The sequence below is a fragment of the Eurytemora carolleeae genome, unplaced genomic scaffold, assembly GCF_000591075.1.
Source record: "Eurytemora carolleeae unplaced genomic scaffold, Eaff_2.0 scaffold592, whole genome shotgun sequence".
Classification (NCBI taxonomy): Eukaryota; Metazoa; Arthropoda; class Copepoda; order Calanoida; family Temoridae; genus Eurytemora; species Eurytemora carolleeae.
In genome coordinates this window covers 294420-314247 of record NW_019397035.1, presented here as the reverse complement: position 1 = coordinate 314247, position 19828 = coordinate 294420, and the positions used below count along the sequence as shown (strand labels likewise).

Here is a 19828-nt window from a genome sequence, read left to right as displayed (position 1 = left end):
CTCCACAAAAAGACATTTGCGGATGAAAAAAAGAGTTCCGATCACAGTAGAAAATAAGAAAACGGTGGAAAGAAAAAATAATTTTCCAGCTGGGTACGATTGAACATCATTATTTTTCTACCATGCCATTACGTACAAATGATCATTAGTGCAATTGATCTGGTATATTAAAAATATTTGTTCAAACGAACTAATTTTTTTTTCTGTAATTAATTAGTGCAATTGAAAGTTTGTGCAAATTAACATTTTTTTGTTCATTTGCACTAAAATATTTTTATATGTACTCATAATAATTTATGAGTAAAATGGTGAATTTAGTATTTTTAGTTCGATCGAACATTTTTTTGTTAATTTGCACTATAAAATATGTTTTTTGTACTTATTTTAATTTATGGGCAAAATGGTGAAATTTGTAAGTTTAGTTCGATTTGACATTTTTTGTTCATTTGCACTAAAATATTTTTATTTGTACTAATAATAATTTATGAGCTGCAAAATGGTGAATTTAGTATTTAATTAGTTCGATCGAACATTTTTTTGTTCATTTGCACTAAAATATGTTTATTTGTACTAATTCTTCGACTTTACCCACACTTTTAGCTGTAGTACAATTGAACATTATTTTAAAATTTTCCTACAAAAATATGTTCATTCCTCAGCTAAAATTGATTAAATGAGCCGAATTCCGCTAGAATTAAAAAAAATAGTTCTCCATGGTGCTCAAAAAGCCAATTCCACTCGGATTTTAGTTTGATTGAACAAGTATAATTGTGTTCATTCGCACTATAGTGTGAATGAACGTTATGTCCAGAAAAACGTTAGTACGAATGTACGTTTATAGTTCGATCGATTATTAGTGCAATTGATATTTCACCAAAATCAAAAAAAGTTTGTACATTCTATATCAAACAGTTTTTAAGATATCACCTTAAGGGGGGCGGGAGAAACAATCCCCCCGCCTCTCCCCCCATAATTCACACTGAACAAGAGGATGGGAGAAGATTTAATTATGTTTGAAATGCCCATACTGTTCAAAGCATTTGATTTATCATTATCATTATGCACAATTTTTTGCAACCATTTTTCCTGCAAAACTAAATTTAAATTTTTTGAAAATATAGCTTTGTTTATGTCAAATTTAAGTAAATTTCATGGTAGGTTGAAATCTTACATTGTTTTAATCTTTTTTTCCGAAAGCTTAAAGGGAGTTTATAGGTTCTCAAAGGGAGTATTAAGGTTCTTAAAGGGAGTATTTAGGTTCTTAAAGGGAGTATTTAGGTTCTTAAAGGGAGTTTATAGATTCTTGAAGGAAGTTTATAGGTTCTCAAAGGGAGTATTTAGGTTCTTAAAGGGAGTATTTAGGTTCTTAAAGGGAGTTTATAGATTCTTAAAAGGAGTTTATAGGTTCTCATAGGGAGTATTTAGGTTCTTAAAGGGAGTATTAAGGTTCTTAAAGGGAGTATTTAGGTTCTTAAAGAGAGTTTATAGATTCTTAAAGGGAGTTTATAGGTTCTCAAAGGGAGTATTTAGGTTCTTAAAGGGAGTTTATAGGTTCTCAAAGGGAGTGTCTGGCTAGACATGGTAGTTGAGTTGAGAATGCAATAATTGTACAGCAATTTTTTAGGATTTCATTTAAGACCTATAAATTGTTTTTACAGTTCATATTTGTTCAGCAAGAGCGAAAATTCAATCTTTAAATTCTTCATGCTTTGTTCATTTTGGAGGGATGGTTTTTATTAAATAATTTTAATAAAACCGTTTCTCAAAATCATCTTTCCAGAATGGGCAATCCAGGAGGATTTTAAATATTGAATTTGTTGCTGAACAATTATCCGCCGTAAAAACTTCTTATAGGTCTCAAATGAATCCTTTAAGAATCTTGAAAAAATTCTGTTATATGCTGCATTCTGAGCTCAATTAACTACCATGCATGTTCTAACGTTATAAAGGTAGAAGAATGGAATATGTGTTCCAAAACATGATATTCAATTAAAATGAATAATTTACTTTGTAACATTATAGAGGTAGAATACTGGAATATGTGTTCCAAAACATGATATTCAATTAAAATAAATTACTTACTTTGTAACATTATAAAGGTAGAATAATGGAATATGTGTTCCAAAACTTATTCAATCAAAAGTAATAATTAACTTTGTAACATTATAAAGGTAGAATAAGGGAATATGTGTTCCAAAACTTATTCAATTAATATAATTAACCTACTTTGTAACATTATAAAGGTAGAATAATGGTAGATGTGTTCCAAAACTTATTCAATTATTATAATTAACCTACTTTGTAACATAATAAAGGTAGAATAATGGTAGATGTGTTCCAAAACTTATTCAATTAATATATAATTAACTTACTTTGTAACATAATAAAGGTAGAATAATGGTAGATGTGTTCCAAAACTTATTCAATTAATATAAATTACTTACTTTGTAACATAAGGTAGAATACTGGAATATGTGTTCCAAAACTTATTCAATTAAAATGAATAACTTACTTTGTAACATTATAAAGGTAGAATAATTGAATATGTGTTTCAAAACTTTTTCAATCAAAATGAATAACTTACTTTGTAACATTATAAAGGTAGAATAATGGAATATGTGTTCCAAAACTTAGAGTAAAACAGAAGAACATTTCACACATTATCTGAATTCTTCGTCTAAACATTAAAATTAAATTAAGAAAGAAATTTAGCTTTTGCCACAAATTCTGAATTTATAATCTTTATACTTTGCAACCTATAAGTGGAGTAGACTTTTGATATTTCAAACTTAGATAATTTGATATAACAGAAATCATAGTTAAAAATAAGTGTTAGAAAATCAGACATTGAAACAAAAATTCAATTCCTTTGGTTAACATGTCGTTTAATAAAAAGTAATTATTTTTTGTGAACTTAAAGGGCAGCGGTGGAAATTAAGAGAATTCATTTTGTTTTGAATCGGCCTCAAATTAAGTGTGATTTGAAAGTATGTCTACAGAATCTTTTTTCAACTTGTAACTTCAAAAAAGTTCCCTTATTTTTTTCATAATTCATAAAAATTAACCTTTTTCGCATTCTTTCTCTCAGGTTGACTTTCTCAATGTTATTCAATGTCCTGCAATGAAAAATTGTTTTAAATAATCATTAAATTTAGCTTTTGTCGAAAATGTTTATCTCCAGATAAAAATTTACATTTTCTTTACTGGAGCGAAAGGTTGAGGCCCGTTTGTATTTATTTATATAAACTAGGATTTGAAATTCGCTGTTTTTAATTGTTCTCAAGTTTTCTCGAATGTTTCTGTTTAGATTGGTGCATTTTCAAAAATAACAAATGACAACATTTTATCAGATTTTTAATCATATTTAAAAATGAATGCCTGTATCTATCTATCGTCATACAAACGACGATGAAATCGCTGGTCGCCAGAAATGCGTTCCATAAAGGGCCAAGAATCTTAAAAAATAAGCATTGTTAACCAAAAGTTATTTTTAATATTCTAAACAGTTTCAGAAGTTCATAAAAATGTACAGGGTAAGGTAAGGCTATTCAAGATTGAATGAGAAACCTATGTCCATGGTTTGTCTTTAAAAAGTGACTTGTGTACGTGCATTTCTGCTTAGAAAACAGTTGAGGAAATCTATAAGATTAAACACTTTGCAAAAGTAACATTTTGATTAAGAGGTACTCTTTAAAACCTCTTTAAATACAAAGGCAGTTGCTTTAAAAATATATTTTTCTGTTTAAAATAATTTAGAAATGATTTTACATTTTTCGTTTAAAAAACATTTTTTTTAAACCTGATACTGATAGATACCGAGGGCCTCAGAGGTAATCATATCTCCTAGGGTTGCTTGAAAAATACACATCTAAATTCAAAATATATAATTCTACCCAGCAAACAGCGGTAATAATATCTCCTTCCTTGAATGGACTGGATATAAGTAAATGAGGACATAAATAACTCTGACGGAAACCAGTCTTATATTCCATCATTAGTCCCTCCGCTAGTGGAATCCTTGAATTGACTAGATATAAGTAAATGAGGACATAAATAACTCTGACGGAAACCAGTCTTATATTCCAAAATTAGTCCCTCCGCTAGTGGAAACCTTGAATGGACTAGATATATGTAAATGAGGACATAAATAACTCTGACGGAAACCAGTCTTATATTCCCTAATTAGTCCCTCCGCTAGTGGAACCCTTGAATGGACTAGATATAAGTAAATGAGGACATAACTAACTCTGACGGAAACCAGTCTTATATTCCCTAATTAGTTCTACCCAGCAAACAGCGGTAATAATATCTCCTAGGGTTGCTTGAAAAATACACATCTAAATTCAAAATATATAATTCTACCCAGCAAACAGAACTGGATAAAAACACAAGTTAGAAACTAGTGTAGAATTCTCAACTTTAACAGTCGAGGTTAATCCTAAATATATTTCGATATTTTTCAGATCACAAATTAGAGTAGTTCTTGGAAAAAAGTGTTTTCGAGTTAAACTCGACAATTTATCGAAAGAAACGATGAATATTTTGACTAAAATTAATGATAATGTTACCTGCAACGCCATGAGTAGGTATCCAATATCTGCCACTGCCAGCCCCTAGATCAAATTTATGTATTGATATAAAGGAATTGAGCTCTGCCACAAACTCGAATTTTCCAATTCCTATATTTTTGCAACCAGAAGGCGTAAGCCTTAGATATTACAAACTTAGATTATTTTAACTAACAGAATAAAAAGTTTGAAATATCTAAGGTCTCCGACATTGGGCTGCAATGATATAGGGATTAGAAAATTAGTTTTTGTGGCAAAGACTCAATTCCTATTATACAAAATTCCAGCGTGGCGCCTTGACCTGCCAGTTTTATTTATTTTATTGAAATTATTTCGATTTTATTTTGCTAGTGGCAAATCCAACATGAATACTAGATATAAGTAAATGAGGACATAAATAACTCTGACGGAAACCAGTCTTATATTCCCTAATTAGTCCCTCCGCTAGTGGAACCCTTGAATGGACTAGATATAAGTAAATAAGGAAATAAATACCACCCCCAGCTAACTAGTATTTTAGCTTACCTTCATGTACATATACATAAAATCACTGTATTCATCTCTTTAAAAGAAAAAAACACTGTTTTTTAAAAAGAAAATTACTTAAAATATAAATAAAAAAGATATAAAAAGTTGTTCATGAATTATGTGTGTATTAAATGTTCAAATTAATGTCAAATATATGTGCATGCAAATTGTTGTAATAAATGTAAGTTCAAGTGACCCTTCATGTCCGATTCACAACATTACCCTTTAAATAGAGCAATTCTCTTTGCGCATTTATGCTGCAGAAACCCTGATCGAGGGAAATTGTGAGAATTTAATTGAAAATAAGGTTTAAAAAAGAATTACGTTTACATTCCACGGGTAGCCTTAGTACATTTGAATTTCCGAGCTCGGTCAACCTTTCCGATCCAAGTTTGTACCGTACCGCACGGACATTGGGTTAATAAAGCAGACAATCAACAGGACTAGCCGGTGCAACAAGGATGACGCGGTCATACTTTATTCTTCATATAGGTTGAATTTACTTTTAATAATGGGGTAGAGGTGCGTGATTCTCTTGAAGGATCAAAATTTTTTAAAAAAAGGAAAAAGTTCAAAATTTAGTTTTTTTTCATTTCCTGCACAAAACGATAACGTTCAGTAGATTTCCTGCCAAACCAAACAAAATAACAACAGGGCCCAGGATTCCATATATTACCAGATTTATCTGCAAAAAACAAAATACAAGGTTATCCACAAAGGATGAGACTGTAAAGACGACCAGAAAGACGATCTCAAGGTTAAATTAGAGTCGTCTGCCTTAAATATTGTATTGGCTTGTTTAATGATTTGACAAACAAAGAAAAAAGTTTGCGGTTATACGGAATCATGAACTATTTACAACTAAACCCTAAATTAGCCATATACATCGAAAGAATTTATTAAAAGTTGTCTTGACAATTTCTCGATGGGTTTTATACTATTTTACGTAAATCTTTTTTTATAATTATTTAATTAAAAAACTAAATATCTGCAACATTTCATTATCAGAAAGTGACATTTGATGAATTCTTTTGATGTTTGGCTTATTTTGGATTTAAGTGTATATAGTTCATGATTCCCTGCAACCCTAAACTTTTTTGTTTGTTTGTCAAATCTTTAAACAAACCAACACAATTCTGTATTCTGTGTAAGGATCACATTGTAACATATTCGGATACAAAAACTTTTTTTTAAATCAGGATAATAAAAGATTTTAAGTTTTAACTTTTATTTCGATTTTTAATTTTTGTAAATTTTATTTATTCTATTCATACCCTAGACTCCATTGTGATTTGCTGTTCTGTACAATTTGTGCAAAGGTCTGGAATTGATCCAACCAGCTGTATATCTATCATTTTCTTGATAATCTAAACATTTCGTTTTTTTTACATTTTTTATAAACATACAAATTCTTACCAAGAACTACCAATTTCACTCTCCACCAAAATCCGCAATTTCTTCGTTCAATGTACTGCAGATGACTGCTGTACACACCGAACGCTTAGATTAGGGGGATTTAACATGTTTTTAAAAAGTATATATAATATAGAAAAATTAATTAGATCATTTATGATATTTCCTAAAAATCCCTGATTATTAATGTAATAAAGCTGCAGTCAGTTTAATACCAACTAAAGATTTGGTCTGCCCAATAAAATATTTAATCATCTAAAATGTATTTTTTAACGGAATCTAAAAGTTAGAAATTATTATGCATTTGATACATATTTTTATATACAGGGTTACCCGCGATGGATAAGACTTCAGAGACGACTGTACGGAATCTAAACTGAATGTTTTCTTATTTATGATTCCATGCAACAACTTATTTCTTTCTTTGTTAAATCATTGAAAAAAAACATATAAATACTAAATTCAAGGCAGAAGGCTTAATTACTCAGTATCATTCTTTGTGGGTAACCCTGTTTAAGAACCTCAAATTTAGGTTAAACGCTGTGTTAAAAATAAAACATTTATCGGGAGAACCAGAAAACTACGGAAGAATGCAATATGCAATTGTTATAAATGACATATTTAAAAAATATTCACTTCACTTTTTTGAAAATATATCAATTGGAAATTACGAAATTGGAAATACTGAATGTAGCAAGGATTCCTCTTTTTTGTGGTTCTAACTGTAAACTTTGTCTCTCCGCTAGTAGAACCCTTGAATGAACTAGATATAAGTAAATGAGGACATAAATAACTCTGACGGAAACCAGTCTTATATTCCCTAATTAGTCCCTCCGCTAGTGGAAACCTTGAATGGACTAGATATAAGTAAATAAGGACATAAATAATTCTGACGGAAACTACTCTTATATTCCCTAATTGGTCTCCAATAATCTTATCTTACCAGGATATAAAGAGTGTCTCAAAAAAAACTTTTTTAATGTCGATTGGGTTTGAATATTTGTTTTTCTATTTAAACTCTTTAAGAAGTAATCTTCGCTAATTTTGCATTCCATTAAAACTGATATCTTTAATGCAATACTTTTAAGCATGGTTATTAATTTTTTCAGATATAAATACTATATTTACTTGATACAATGTTGGAGAAAATTTTGGGTCTCCAAAAATTTGCATTAATAATACCTTGGAAATATTCAAACAAATATCTTTAGCTCAGTTTGATATTTATTTAACATTGGGTTTTGAGACTTAAAATATCTACAGTGGTCAGGGGTATACCAATAAAATTTAAAAACATTAAACACACATCAGAGCCCTATTCCACAGTTTTATAGGATAATTACTAGATGTATTTGAATAGACAGTATGCAGTTAAGCAACCTACCTCAAATTCAATAAATTCCGTCTCAGACATCAAAAGAACCGGAGTAGAGCTCAACAATTCATAAGTTCCCAGATTACAATATTTATCTTGTATAAAGGTTTTTACTGTCCATGCACACATTGCCTAATTGAACAAATATATAAAAAATCTATTTTTATAAAACTAATAAATCAATATTTTTGTCGTTGATTTTTAATTATAGTCGTGTATAAATTTCATTTATTTAAAATGTTTAATTTTTAAATAAAAATTAGAAAATTTGTAAACTTTATTTCAAAACAATAACATCATCATATTTAACATTATAAAAACTGTAAACGTGAACAAACAAATTGAAAAAGTTCAATTTTTTAACAAAAATGTTGAAAAGAGAAAAAATAACAAAATTTTTTGTCATATTGGATTACCCCAATTGACAAATAAAAACATTTACAAAAATCAAACATTTTAAAAAAAGAGGGGCAGGGGGGGGGTAATGCAATTTAATAAATTTAACTTTTAAAACATTTCTGAATCTGTCTTTATGGGGGAGGGGGGGGGGGTTAGATTTTTATATTTTATACAATTTTTTATAAGTCTTGTAGTCTCAGTATTATTAAAGGTCTTTGGTAACATAGCAAATGTTCAAATACAAACAAAAAACAATAAAAAACAACAAATAATTGGAAATGTTAAAAAAAACTAAATTCTTTTTTTAGATATTTTTCAGTTATATAAAAATTGGATTTGAATTTTTGTAAAAAAATGTAATGACTAAATTTTTATTTTTTAACAAAGAAAACATTTCACACGGTTATACTTAACCTAAGATTATTTTTGTGTAAATTACGAATTGTTAACTTTTTCAGCTGAAATATACGTCTGAGACCTTGCAAACTCACGTGGTAATACAATATTGAAAGATTTAGTTTCCCGCCAAAAAAATGGTTTTCCCGCCAAAACTTCAGAATTATCTATCTATCCAGTTGATGAGGTACACGGCTGCTGGACATAGTTCAAACAAAATCCTCTGAAATTGTTACAAATTAATATTCAATTCTCAAATAAATATGAATTAAAAATTATCCCACTTCTATTGGTTGGTTTCTAAAAGGGACAGTACGCCTAATTTCATGTGACCCGCAATACAAAGATTAAAACCTTTATCTGATTAGTACAGTACAGTACAATACAGTACAGTACAGGACAAGTACACCGTCGTATTTCTAACTCTAAAACTGTTTGATTATGATAATTTCTGTACTGCTTCTTATAACCATTTCGGAGAGAAACCGCAAATGAAAATAAACAGTTTTAATAAACAAAAACGTCGAGCATTGCCATCTTTTCATGGGGGGTCACTTTGAATTACGCTGTCAGTCCGAATTTATTGATTGTATTTTCGAACAGAAGAAATATGACGAAGAATAAATTATTGTTCTACAAGAAAATGTTTTTTTTTTGAAATAGTAAAAAAGTGAAAACCTTATTTCTAAAGGCTAAATGTTAACATGTGCCATGTTTTTTTGCTGAAGTTATATTATTTTAAAGGATATTCTATCTATATAATAAAACAAGAAATTCGTATATGCATGTTGTCTATAGCCGGCCAAACGGCTGGACCGATTGGGGTGACATTTTTTGTGGATACTCATGGGTGGCCGGGGGATGTTATAGGCTAAAAAAATCGAAAATACTTTTTTTAATTTAAAAAAAAAATCTAATTTTTTTTTGCCACGGGCAACACCGGGCCCTTCAGCTAGTATTTTATAAATAAAAAACCTGTTCAAAGATTCAGCTGGAGCAGAACTACCCTCCAAGCTATCAGTGTGTACAAATACGTTAAACGGCTTGGAAAAACCTAAAAAAAAAATATTTCTTAAAATTTGTTATTTTACATTATTTTTATATTGTTCTCAAGTTAAAAAATGAGCCATCTGGTCTCGTTCCAACTACCATTTTATAACTGGAATTTGATTTTAAAGTGTATAAATAGAAAAAAAAGCAAGAAAAAAATATGACAATATTTTTATCAAATATTTATTTTTATGTCTAATATAATAGGAATCTGAAAATTCCTCCTAAGCTTTAATCGTATTGCTAAAACTTAAAGTAAATGAAACTAAGGGTGAAACAATTTCATCAAAAGTGTCAAATCCTTTTTAACTTTGCACCAGCATAAAATTAAATAGTAACTACTGAGAAGCAACATTTATCATAGAACAAAATTGAAACAAATTAACTCAGTCAGTAATCAACGATTTAAAAAAGAACGGAGATCATAAGGTTTGGTAATTTTTTTAAATTTTTTTTAAAAGCATGATCAAAATTGTGTCTTGGCTGTTGATTCTTGAACCGCTAAATACCGCGGCATTTCTCCATTTTTCCATAATTTAAGAATTTTTTTATTTCAGGAACTTTTACAAATTTAACGTTTCTGAACTCAGTGTGTCAAAAGACGGATATTAGTACTTACTGTAAACAGGTACATTGGGTGATGTGTTAGGGGTTGTAACAGAATTGAAAACCATCCCACAGATTCTAAAAATAATATCACATTCAAAAATAATTAATTTATGTTTTAAAAAATCCAAAAAAATTGTGTAAGGACTATATATCTACCTATCTACAGACTACAGGACTGTATATCTACCTATCTACAGACTAAAGGACTATATATCTACCTATCTACAGACTACAGGACTATATATCTACCTGTCTACAGACTACAGGACTATATATCTACCTGTTACAGACTACAGGACTATATCTACCTGTCTACGCAGACTACAAGACTATATATCTACCTACCTACAGACTATAGGACTATATATCTACCTGTCTACACAGACTATAGGACTGTATATCTACCTGTCTACACAGACTACAGGACTATATATCTACCTGTCTACACAGACTACAGGACTATATATATACCTGTCTACGCAGACTACAGGACTATATATCTACCTATCTACACAGACTACATGAGTATATATCTACCTGTCTACACAGACTACAGGACTATATATCTACCTATCTATAGACTACAGGACTATATATCTACCTATCTACACAGACTACAGGACTATATATCTACCTATCTACACAGACTACAGGACTATATATCTACCTATCTACACAGACTACAGGGCTATATATCTACCTATCTACAGACTACAGGACTATATATCTACATATCTACAGACTACAGGACTATATATCTACCTATCTACACAGAATACAGGACTATATATCTACCTGTCTACGCAGACTACATGACTATATATCTACCTATCTACAGACTATTGGACTATATATCTAGCTGTCTATGTAGACTACATGACTATAAATCTACCTGTCTACGCAGACTACAGGACTAAATATCTACCTATCTACAGACTACAGGACTATATATCTACCTATCTACAGACTACAGGACTATATATCTACCTATCTACAGACTACAGGACTATATCTACCTGTCTACGTAGACTACACGACTATATATCTGTCCACGCAGACATCAGGACTATATCTACCTGTCTACAGACTACAGGACTAAATATCTACCTATCTACAGACTACAGGACTATATATCTACCTATCTACAGACTACAGGACTATATATCTACCTGTCTACGCAGACTACAGGACTATATATCTACCTATCTACAGACTACAGGACTATATATCTACCTATCTACAGACTACAGGACTATATATCTACCTGTCTACAGACTACAGGACTATATATACACCTGTCTAGGCAGACTACAAGACTATATATCTACCTATCTACAGACTACAGGACTATATATCTACCTATCTACAGACAACAGGACTATATATCTACCTATTTTCAGACTACAGGACTATATATCTACCTGTCTACAGACTACAGAACTATATATATATACCTGTCTACACAGACTACAGGGCTATATATACCTATCTACAGACTACAGGACTATATATCTACCTGTCTACGCAGACTACAGGACTATATCTACCTGTCTACGCAGACTACAGGACTATATATCTACCTGTCTACGAAGACTACTGGACAACACAACTACCTGTCTACAGACTACAGGACTACATCTACCTGTCTACGCAGACTACAGGGCTATATATACCTATCTAGAGACTACAGGACTATATAAATATACCAATCTACGCAGACTACAGGGCTATATATACCTATCTACAGACTACAGGACTATATATCTACCTGTCTACGCAGACTACAGGAATAAATATCTACCTATCTACAGACTACAGGACTATACAACTACCTGTCTACAGACTACAGGACTATATCTACCTGTCTACGCAGACTACAGGACTTTATATACCTGTCTACGCAGACTACAGGACTACCAGATTGTGTAGTTGGATCATTTGTATTTGTAGCGCAGGGAATAGTTATCCAATCTGTCAAACACTGAACAACAAACAAATTAAATTAAGTTTTAAAAAAATTGAACAAAATTGAAGATTAATTTTTTCGCTTGCATCATTGAATTAATTTGCACAGAAAAATAAACAACTAAAAGACATATATTTTCAAATCGATTATTATTAAATTTTTTTTTTTTTAAATTAAGTAAATCAAAAAAGAAAACGAAATTTGTGAATAAATAAATGTTAAGTTTTGAATCATTAAAAAGTTTGCGGAAATGTTTGGAATAATGTTGCCAACATTTTTTGTTGGACAGAAGGTCAAATTACTAATTATTGAATAATCATTATTTGTGTAATTATATATATGAATGATTATTGAGAAAAAGAGGGGGGGGGCTCGGTAAAATTGTATTCTCCAGTTTAAAAGAAGGTTTTAAGTTAAAAACTACGGCACCCTTGAGCCTCATCCCAGCAACAACAATATCCTGCTTCTCAAAAAAAGTGTTTAATTCTGTCATTTTGCCCAACAAATTATATCAATTTTAAAATACGCAAGATCAGATTAAAGTTAGATTAATGGGGAAGGGGGCAAAAAGGACTTTAGCCCCGGTAAATATTTCTAATATTACCGAATTCCCGACGACGCTGCCAACTGTAGGAGTTCCGCCAGTAATTGAGAAAGCTCTTGGCGTTGTTGTTGTTATAGCAGTTCCAGCTAAAAATAGAAAAAATTAAATATAGGATATTATTATATATAATATGTTTTATAATTCAATTATATTATCATTTACAAACACTTTGTCCCACATACACTTGACAGCTTTGAAAAACACTTGACTAGGAATTTTTTTTTAACTAAGATCATTTTTAATATTTACTTTCACGTTTATATTGATGAAATTTTGAAACTTTTTCGAAGATTTTTATCACAATCCTAACCCAAAATCATTCTTAGAGTCAGATCACACATAAAATTTGGGCTCATTGATCACTGATCAATTTCTTTAAATTCATTGGAAAAAAAACCTTTGAAATAAAATCAAATAAAATATATATAAATGGAACTTATTTATATTCCTTATATCTTTGAAATTTGATATCATAGAGCTTTGATATTTCAAACGATGAATTATGTTACATCAAATGTAGTCAAAGTTTAACTATCAGGTGGCAAATATACAGGGATAAGAAAGTTCCTTTATAATAATTCTTACTTGCAGTTGAGACAATGCAAGCAGAATATTGAATACCACAGAAATTTCGCTCCATCCTAAATACAAAGTTGAAATATAGGATGCATGGTCATTGGTCAATGGTCATCGTGTTACTTGATACAGACAGTAAAGTCAGTATTTAGAAGCTGAGTTAACTGATGCAGACAGCACAGTCGGTTTTTAAAAGCTGCATTACCTGATGCCAACAGTAAAGTCGGTATTTAAAAGCTAAATTCCCTGATACAGACAGTAAAATCGGTTTTTTTAAAGCTGGATTACCTGATTAAGACAGTATAGTCGGTATTTAAAAGCTGATCATTACCTGATACAGACAGTATAGTCGATATTTGAAGACTTGATTACCTAGTACAAACAATTATAGTCGGTATTTTAAAGCTGTATTACCTGATACAGACAGTATAGTCGGTATTTGAAAGCTGCAGACCAGATCCCGCATTAAAGTTAAAGCTAGAAAACTGTCCATTGACTCCAGTGAAGTATTGGACACACCCATCAGAAGCTAAAAGAAAATTGGAAAAATGAAATTGTTCTTTGTGCATCATTATCTTTTAGTAAAAAACAGCTGTCCACAAAGGATAAAACAGCTGTCCACAATGGATAAAACAGCTGTAAACAAAGGATACAACAGATGTACAAAAAGGATAAAACAGCTGTCCACAAAGGATAAAACAGATGTACACAAATGATAAAATAGGTGTACACAAAAGGATAAAACAGCTTTACACAAAGTATAAAACAGCTGTACACAAAGGATAAAACAGCTGTACACAAAGGATAAAACAGCTGTACTCAAAGGATTAAACAGCTGTATACAAAGGAAAAAAACAGCTGTACAGTTAGGCAAAAAAAACTGTAAAGAAAGGAAAAAACGGCTTAACTGAAAGAAAAAAAAACAGCTTAACTGAAAAAAACAGCAGTTCTAAAAAAATCGGCTTTTCTCAAAGATCAAAGAAAAAACAACTGTGCATGCACAAAGGAAAAACAGCTGTGCACAAAATAAAACAATAAAATAAAACTCCAAGTCACCCTCTTCTGACTAAAAGTTGACTTTTATCATGCGGAATTAGCAGACTAAAAGTACATGAATCATTAGTAGTGTTTCTGACTTTTTGGGCCTCGATTACCAACAATCTAGCTATACCTCAAAACGGAAAGGTTCGGGTTTCATACCCACCTCTGTGCATTACCCCCATCATAAATCATCTTGTTGCCATGTGTTTATTTTTAGTAGCTGCAGCTGCTAGCTGAGAGCTTGGACAGTTTGTTAACTTATTTAGTCTCTTTTAGGTTGATTAAAAGCTAGCTTATTTGAATTTAAAAGCTAGTGTAAATACACGTCAATTTGAATTATCAGCGTTTAGATGTCACTCAGATAATAGCATGTCATTTATAAGCGCCTCCAAAGGTTACCCCTAACCAGATCACTTCAGAAATGATTTACTATTTCAATGTAAACATTTCATCATAGAGCTAACCATAGGTTGATATGATTTAAAAGAGTCTTAAAAGATATATAAAACATCCTGAGAGAAAATCTAGTGCATTTTCTTAATGAAATTATTATATTTAGAAAAAGTTAAAATTATTTTAATCCCAAATCTTCACTTCTAAAATATAAACTTTTAATAAGAAAATTGAATCTTAAATTTTCTTACTTTTTTAAATTTTACAGAAAACTTTCAGGGACACCTAGTGGTGAAAATAGAAACTAAAAAGATTTAAGTTTTAAGTCAACAGCTTGTATATTTTACAAACACACAAAATTAGACATGCACAAACATATGTATATGTTAACAGAGTGCAGGGGTAAGGGGGGGGTAGAAGAGGGGAAATCTTCTCACAGCTGAAAACATATTTGATATTTGATCCTGATGTATCGTGAGGAGTGACTTTTTTCTAACTAAATTAGACATCTAGCCAATAATGGGGAAAAGGGAAGCAGCATATTGGAGGGGTAACACATGTGTTAATTAAAAAGGATATATTGAGGTATAACTTTCTTGGTCAGGTTGTCAGCTAAATTATACATCCAGGCTAAAAATGGAAATAGGGAAGTAGGGGGGGTAGTGTGGGGGAGGAATATATTTACAAAATTGTATCAAGTTACAGAGATTCCATGCTTCATCTTGATTTTGTCGACCAGTAAGTCAGGAAAGTCACAGTAGTCTATGAATTAGACCTCTTGGGTTTACACGGGGAACAAAGAAAATAGCTGTGCTCAAAAGAAAAAAACAGACTTTCTTGTAGCAAAAACTGAGCACATAAAAACTAATGTAAAGTAATACGAATTAATACAATGTATATTGGACCTGCATCAATTAAATGTTCATTTTAACTTTTTGTTGAAATTCCAAAACTCCTGTTTTTATACCTTTAGAAAGAGATGAGCACTCTATCTGCGTAACTTTGACTGAGAATGATCTTTGAAAAGAAGCTCCTGATGTTACAACAGTCAGTACTATGGGAGAATTTGAGGATAGTCCCATATCAACATACACTGAAACAAAATTTATATACAGACGTCATTTATACGTAGTTGCATCACTTTTTATTTCAAATAATCCATGACTACTGTTTTGTAATATCTGAATGATTTGTTTGGAATTAAATTGATTTGTTTACGATCCGAGTTGAATGTTGCATCTTTCCGAATTTGTATGGATGCTGCGTTCTTCGGTGTGAGTCGTTTTTAACAATTTTCTCCTTACAGACGCAACAGATAGAATTAAGATGAACTGTTTAAAGATAGAACTTGAGTCTAAAAAAGTTTTTACGTTTTCACTGTAATATTTTCAAAAAGAAATGAAAAATCTGAAAAAAATACTCACTATGCTGTCCGGTGTTCACCCCGCATATGGCTGGTAGAGGCGAGCCTCCACTTACAATAAATTGATCTCCCTAAAATATATATATTGATCTCCCTAAAATATATATATATATATTGATCTCCCTAAAGTATATATATTGATCTCCCTAAAATATATATATATTGATCTCCCTAAAATATATATATTGATCTCCCTAAAATCTATATATATATTGATCTCCCTAAAATATGTATATATATTAATCTCCCTAAAATATATATATATTGATCTCCCTAAAGTATATATATTGATCTCCCTAAAGTATATATATTGATTTCTCTAAAGTATATATATATTGATCTCCCTAAAGTGTATATATATTGATCTCTCTAAAGTATATATATATGTATTGATCTCCCTAAAGTATATATATTGATCTCCCTAAAGTATATATATATTGATCTCCCTAAAGTATATATATATTGATCTCCCTAAAGTGTATATATATTGATCTCCCTAAAATACATATGTATATATTGATCTCCCTAAAATATATATATATTGATCTCCCTAAAATATATATATATATTGATCTCCCTAAAATATATATACATATATTGATCTCCCTAAAATCTATATATATATTGATCTCCCTAAAATATGTATATATATTAATCTCCCTAAAATATATATATATTGATCTCCCTAAAATATATATATTTGTTCATATTTGATTATGAATATAACTTATCTCATTATTTTTATGCTAAAATATGTATATAAGATTTAATCAATTTACTACTTAAAGCTAAATTTAAAGCTAGAATTAAATATAGATCCTAACCACACCTTGAAATATCATGAAAACATAACGTTTTATCATGAATAACATTGACTGAAGGAACAGGTTAAGTGTATGTGATATTACTATTACGACTTAATGACCTTGTAGATCATCTAGTTTTTCTTTATTTTATGCACAGTATGTGAAAAGCTTTATCCAGTTCCATATCAGAAATTCAAAGCATTTTTTTCTCAATAGCTCTTCAATAGTATTATATTTAAAAACATGGAAGATTTCAACTTTTTGCACAATTTACTTTAGTTAAGCGTATGGTGTTCTTTTTTAAGATGCAATGCTCTTTTTTTAACCAAGTGTAATGTTCATAAAGATCTTGCCTGGCATTGATTGTCTGTAGTTTCAGGCCCGCTGAGTGTCATACTGAGGATATCAAGTCTGGAAAATAAAGGTTAAAAAAAAAAAAACTTTCTCAAGATATAAAAAAGTGATAATAATAATAAGAGCATGCAGTAGCAGTTAAGGCAACGCCCCCATTAGAAATCACCGCCACGGATGGAAATTATAATTGTAACAATTGATTGAACAAGCATAGTGTTTTTAATAAATCTAACAGTGATGGAAACCTGGACAATTAAAAAATATATTTTTTATATATTAAGCTTGGAAAATAGAGAACACCAAAGAAAAGTAAAAAAAGAGCATTATAAACTTTAAAGCAATCTAATAATTTTTGGAAAATAACAACAACAACAACAAATTTAGAAATCTTAATAATTAAAATATACAGCACTAGCTTAGGATCCCAGCATTGCCCAGGTTACTCATAGTTACTCCCACCGTTTACCAGCACTTGGTCGATTTTACTATTTTGGTCGATCCACTCAATTTAGACTCTCAAAACCAAGTTTAGAACATTCTCTTGGTTCTCTCGAGTTCCCCAATCAAAATTTGAGGCAAATTAATGGAGGAGTTCATGAGTTATGATCGGATAAACAAACGGAGAGATGATCAGAGAATACAACCTTATACATATAGATATTAAGCATGGAAAGAAGAAAAACGGTGATTAATTTAACGTTAATATAGGTTATGGAAAAAGTTAGCATTAAATGTTTTTTTGTTCCTGAAAGAAAGTGTATCCCTTTAAGATTGAAGAAATTTGAGATTGCTAGAATCAAATTTTTTTGTTACAGAAACGTTGGTTTCAAACTTACAATTACATAGTTTTGGTATCAACCATGGCCCTTTTTCATTATCATCCATCAATCCTTTAAATCCCCTTAAACCAACCTGAGCTGACAAACATCTGAAGCACATTTATTAATCGTTAGCTGACAGGAACCAACACTAAATAAAAACAAACGATCAAAATTTTGATAATTTAAAAAAGTCATAAAGATCGCCTAGACCTCTCAATAAAGTTGAGGGGTTTCCAGGTATAAGGTTAAGGATATCCTACCTATTAAAAGTTGAGGGGTATCCAGGTATAAGGTTAAGGATATCCTACCTATTAAAAGTTGAGGGGTATCCAGGTATAAGGTTAAGGATATCCTACCTATTAGAAGTTGAAGGTATCCAGGTATAAGGTTAAAGATATCCTACCTATCAAAAGTTGAGGGGTATCCAGGTATAAGGTTAAGGATATCCTACCTATTAAAAGTTGAAGGTTTCCAGGTATAAGGTTTAAGATATCCTACCTATTAAAAGTTGAGGGGTATCCAGGTATAAGGTTAAAGATATCCTACCTCTTAAAGGTTGAGGGGTATCCAGGTATAAGGTTAAAGATATCCTACCTAATAAAGGTTGAGGGGTATCCAGGTATAAGGTTAAAGATATCCTACCTTTTAAAAGTTGAGGGATATCCAGGTATAAGGTTAAGGATATCCTACCTATTAAAAGTTGAGGGGTATCCAGGTATAAGGTTAAGGATATCCTACCTATTAAAAGTTGAGGGGGTATAAGGTTAAAGATATCCTACCTTTTAAAAGTTGAGGGATATCCAGGTATAAGGTTAAGGATATCCTACCTATTAAAAGTTGAGGGGTATCCAGGTATAAGGTTAAGGATATCCTACCTATTAAAAGTTGAGGGGTATCCAGAATTTTGAAAATATGTTCCGTTCACATTTGTACTTCCACCACAGGTTGCAGTAACTTAACAAATAAAAGTAAACAACTAATTTCTTTGTGCAGTACAATCATTTTTTATTGTGCAATACAATCATTTTTATTTATGAGTTTTAGCTGCAAACTCAAGTTCATGAATCCCTATATCTTAGCCACCCAATGTCATAGACTATGAATTTTATTAGATAAATTGTTTGAAATAATAAAGGTTTACACCATGAGGTTGCAAAGAAATAGGGAATAAAACATTTTATTTTGGGGCAGAATTTCAGATCCTTTTAGACAAACCTTAAACAAAGACAAACACTGGACATTTCAATGGCTTAAATCATTATTCATATTTTATAAATATTATATTTTCCCTTTTTTTGTATTATATATTCTCTATTGTTTATTTTTACTCTGAATCATAATAATTGACGTATTTACAACAAATCAATGTTATCTCTCCATAGCAAACATTCCACAAAATGGCTTTTTAACCTTCTATTTCTTTGAAATGATTTTTTATTAATTATATTGGACGATTAAGAAACCAAAATAGGCCTCACAAATTATTTGGTTTGGGGGGGGGGGGGG

General features: G+C 30.7%; 2 protein-coding genes across 2 annotated transcripts in view; both read right to left on the bottom strand.

Annotated features, from left to right (window-relative positions):
- Positions 1-3171: 3171 nt before the first annotated feature.
- LOC111711304 (probable G-protein coupled receptor B0563.6) lies at positions 3172-6459 on the bottom strand. The gene is made up of 7 exons (XM_023485629.1): positions 6371-6459; positions 5693-5781; positions 5094-5130; positions 4569-4613; positions 3800-3868; positions 3379-3455; positions 3172-3175 (listed from the first exon to the last, which is right to left on the bottom strand). Exons 1-7 carry the CDS (start codon positions 6449-6451, stop codon positions 3172-3174), a joined length of 402 nt encoding a protein of 133 aa, XP_023341397.1. The 5' UTR covers positions 6452-6459.
- A 2379-nt stretch (positions 6460-8838) lies between these two features.
- LOC111711301 (uncharacterized) overlaps positions 8839-19828 on the bottom strand; it is a 16338-nt gene continuing 5348 nt past the window's right edge. The window contains exons 7-18 of the mRNA XM_023485626.1: positions 19198-19276; positions 18414-18470; positions 17501-17558; positions 16343-16412; positions 15886-16011; positions 13899-14013; positions 13494-13549; positions 12909-12994; positions 12231-12319; positions 10349-10413; positions 9655-9733; positions 8839-8902 (exon numbers count right to left, since the gene is read on the bottom strand). Of these exons, the coding sequence (XP_023341394.1) occupies positions 8851-8902; positions 9655-9733; positions 10349-10413; positions 12231-12319; positions 12909-12994; positions 13494-13549; positions 13899-14013; positions 15886-16011; positions 16343-16412; positions 17501-17558; positions 18414-18470; positions 19198-19276 (932 nt within the window). The 3' untranslated portion in view covers positions 8839-8850. The remainder of the gene's footprint in view (positions 8903-9654; positions 9734-10348; positions 10414-12230; positions 12320-12908; positions 12995-13493; positions 13550-13898; positions 14014-15885; positions 16012-16342; positions 16413-17500; positions 17559-18413; positions 18471-19197; positions 19277-19828) is intronic.

Coding starts and splice junctions, on each gene's coding strand:
- LOC111711304 (XM_023485629.1), bottom strand. CDS start 6,451: ATGATAGATATACAGCTGGTTGGATCAATTCCAGACCTTTGCACAAAT. Junction 4,614..5,093: donor TTATGTATATGTACATGAAG/GTAAGCTAAAAT, acceptor AATTTGATCTAG/GGGCTGGCAGTGGCAGATAT. Junction 3,456..3,799: donor TCGGTATCTATCAGTATCAG/GTTTAAAAAAAA, acceptor TTATTTTTTAAG/ATTCTTGGCCCTTTATGGAA.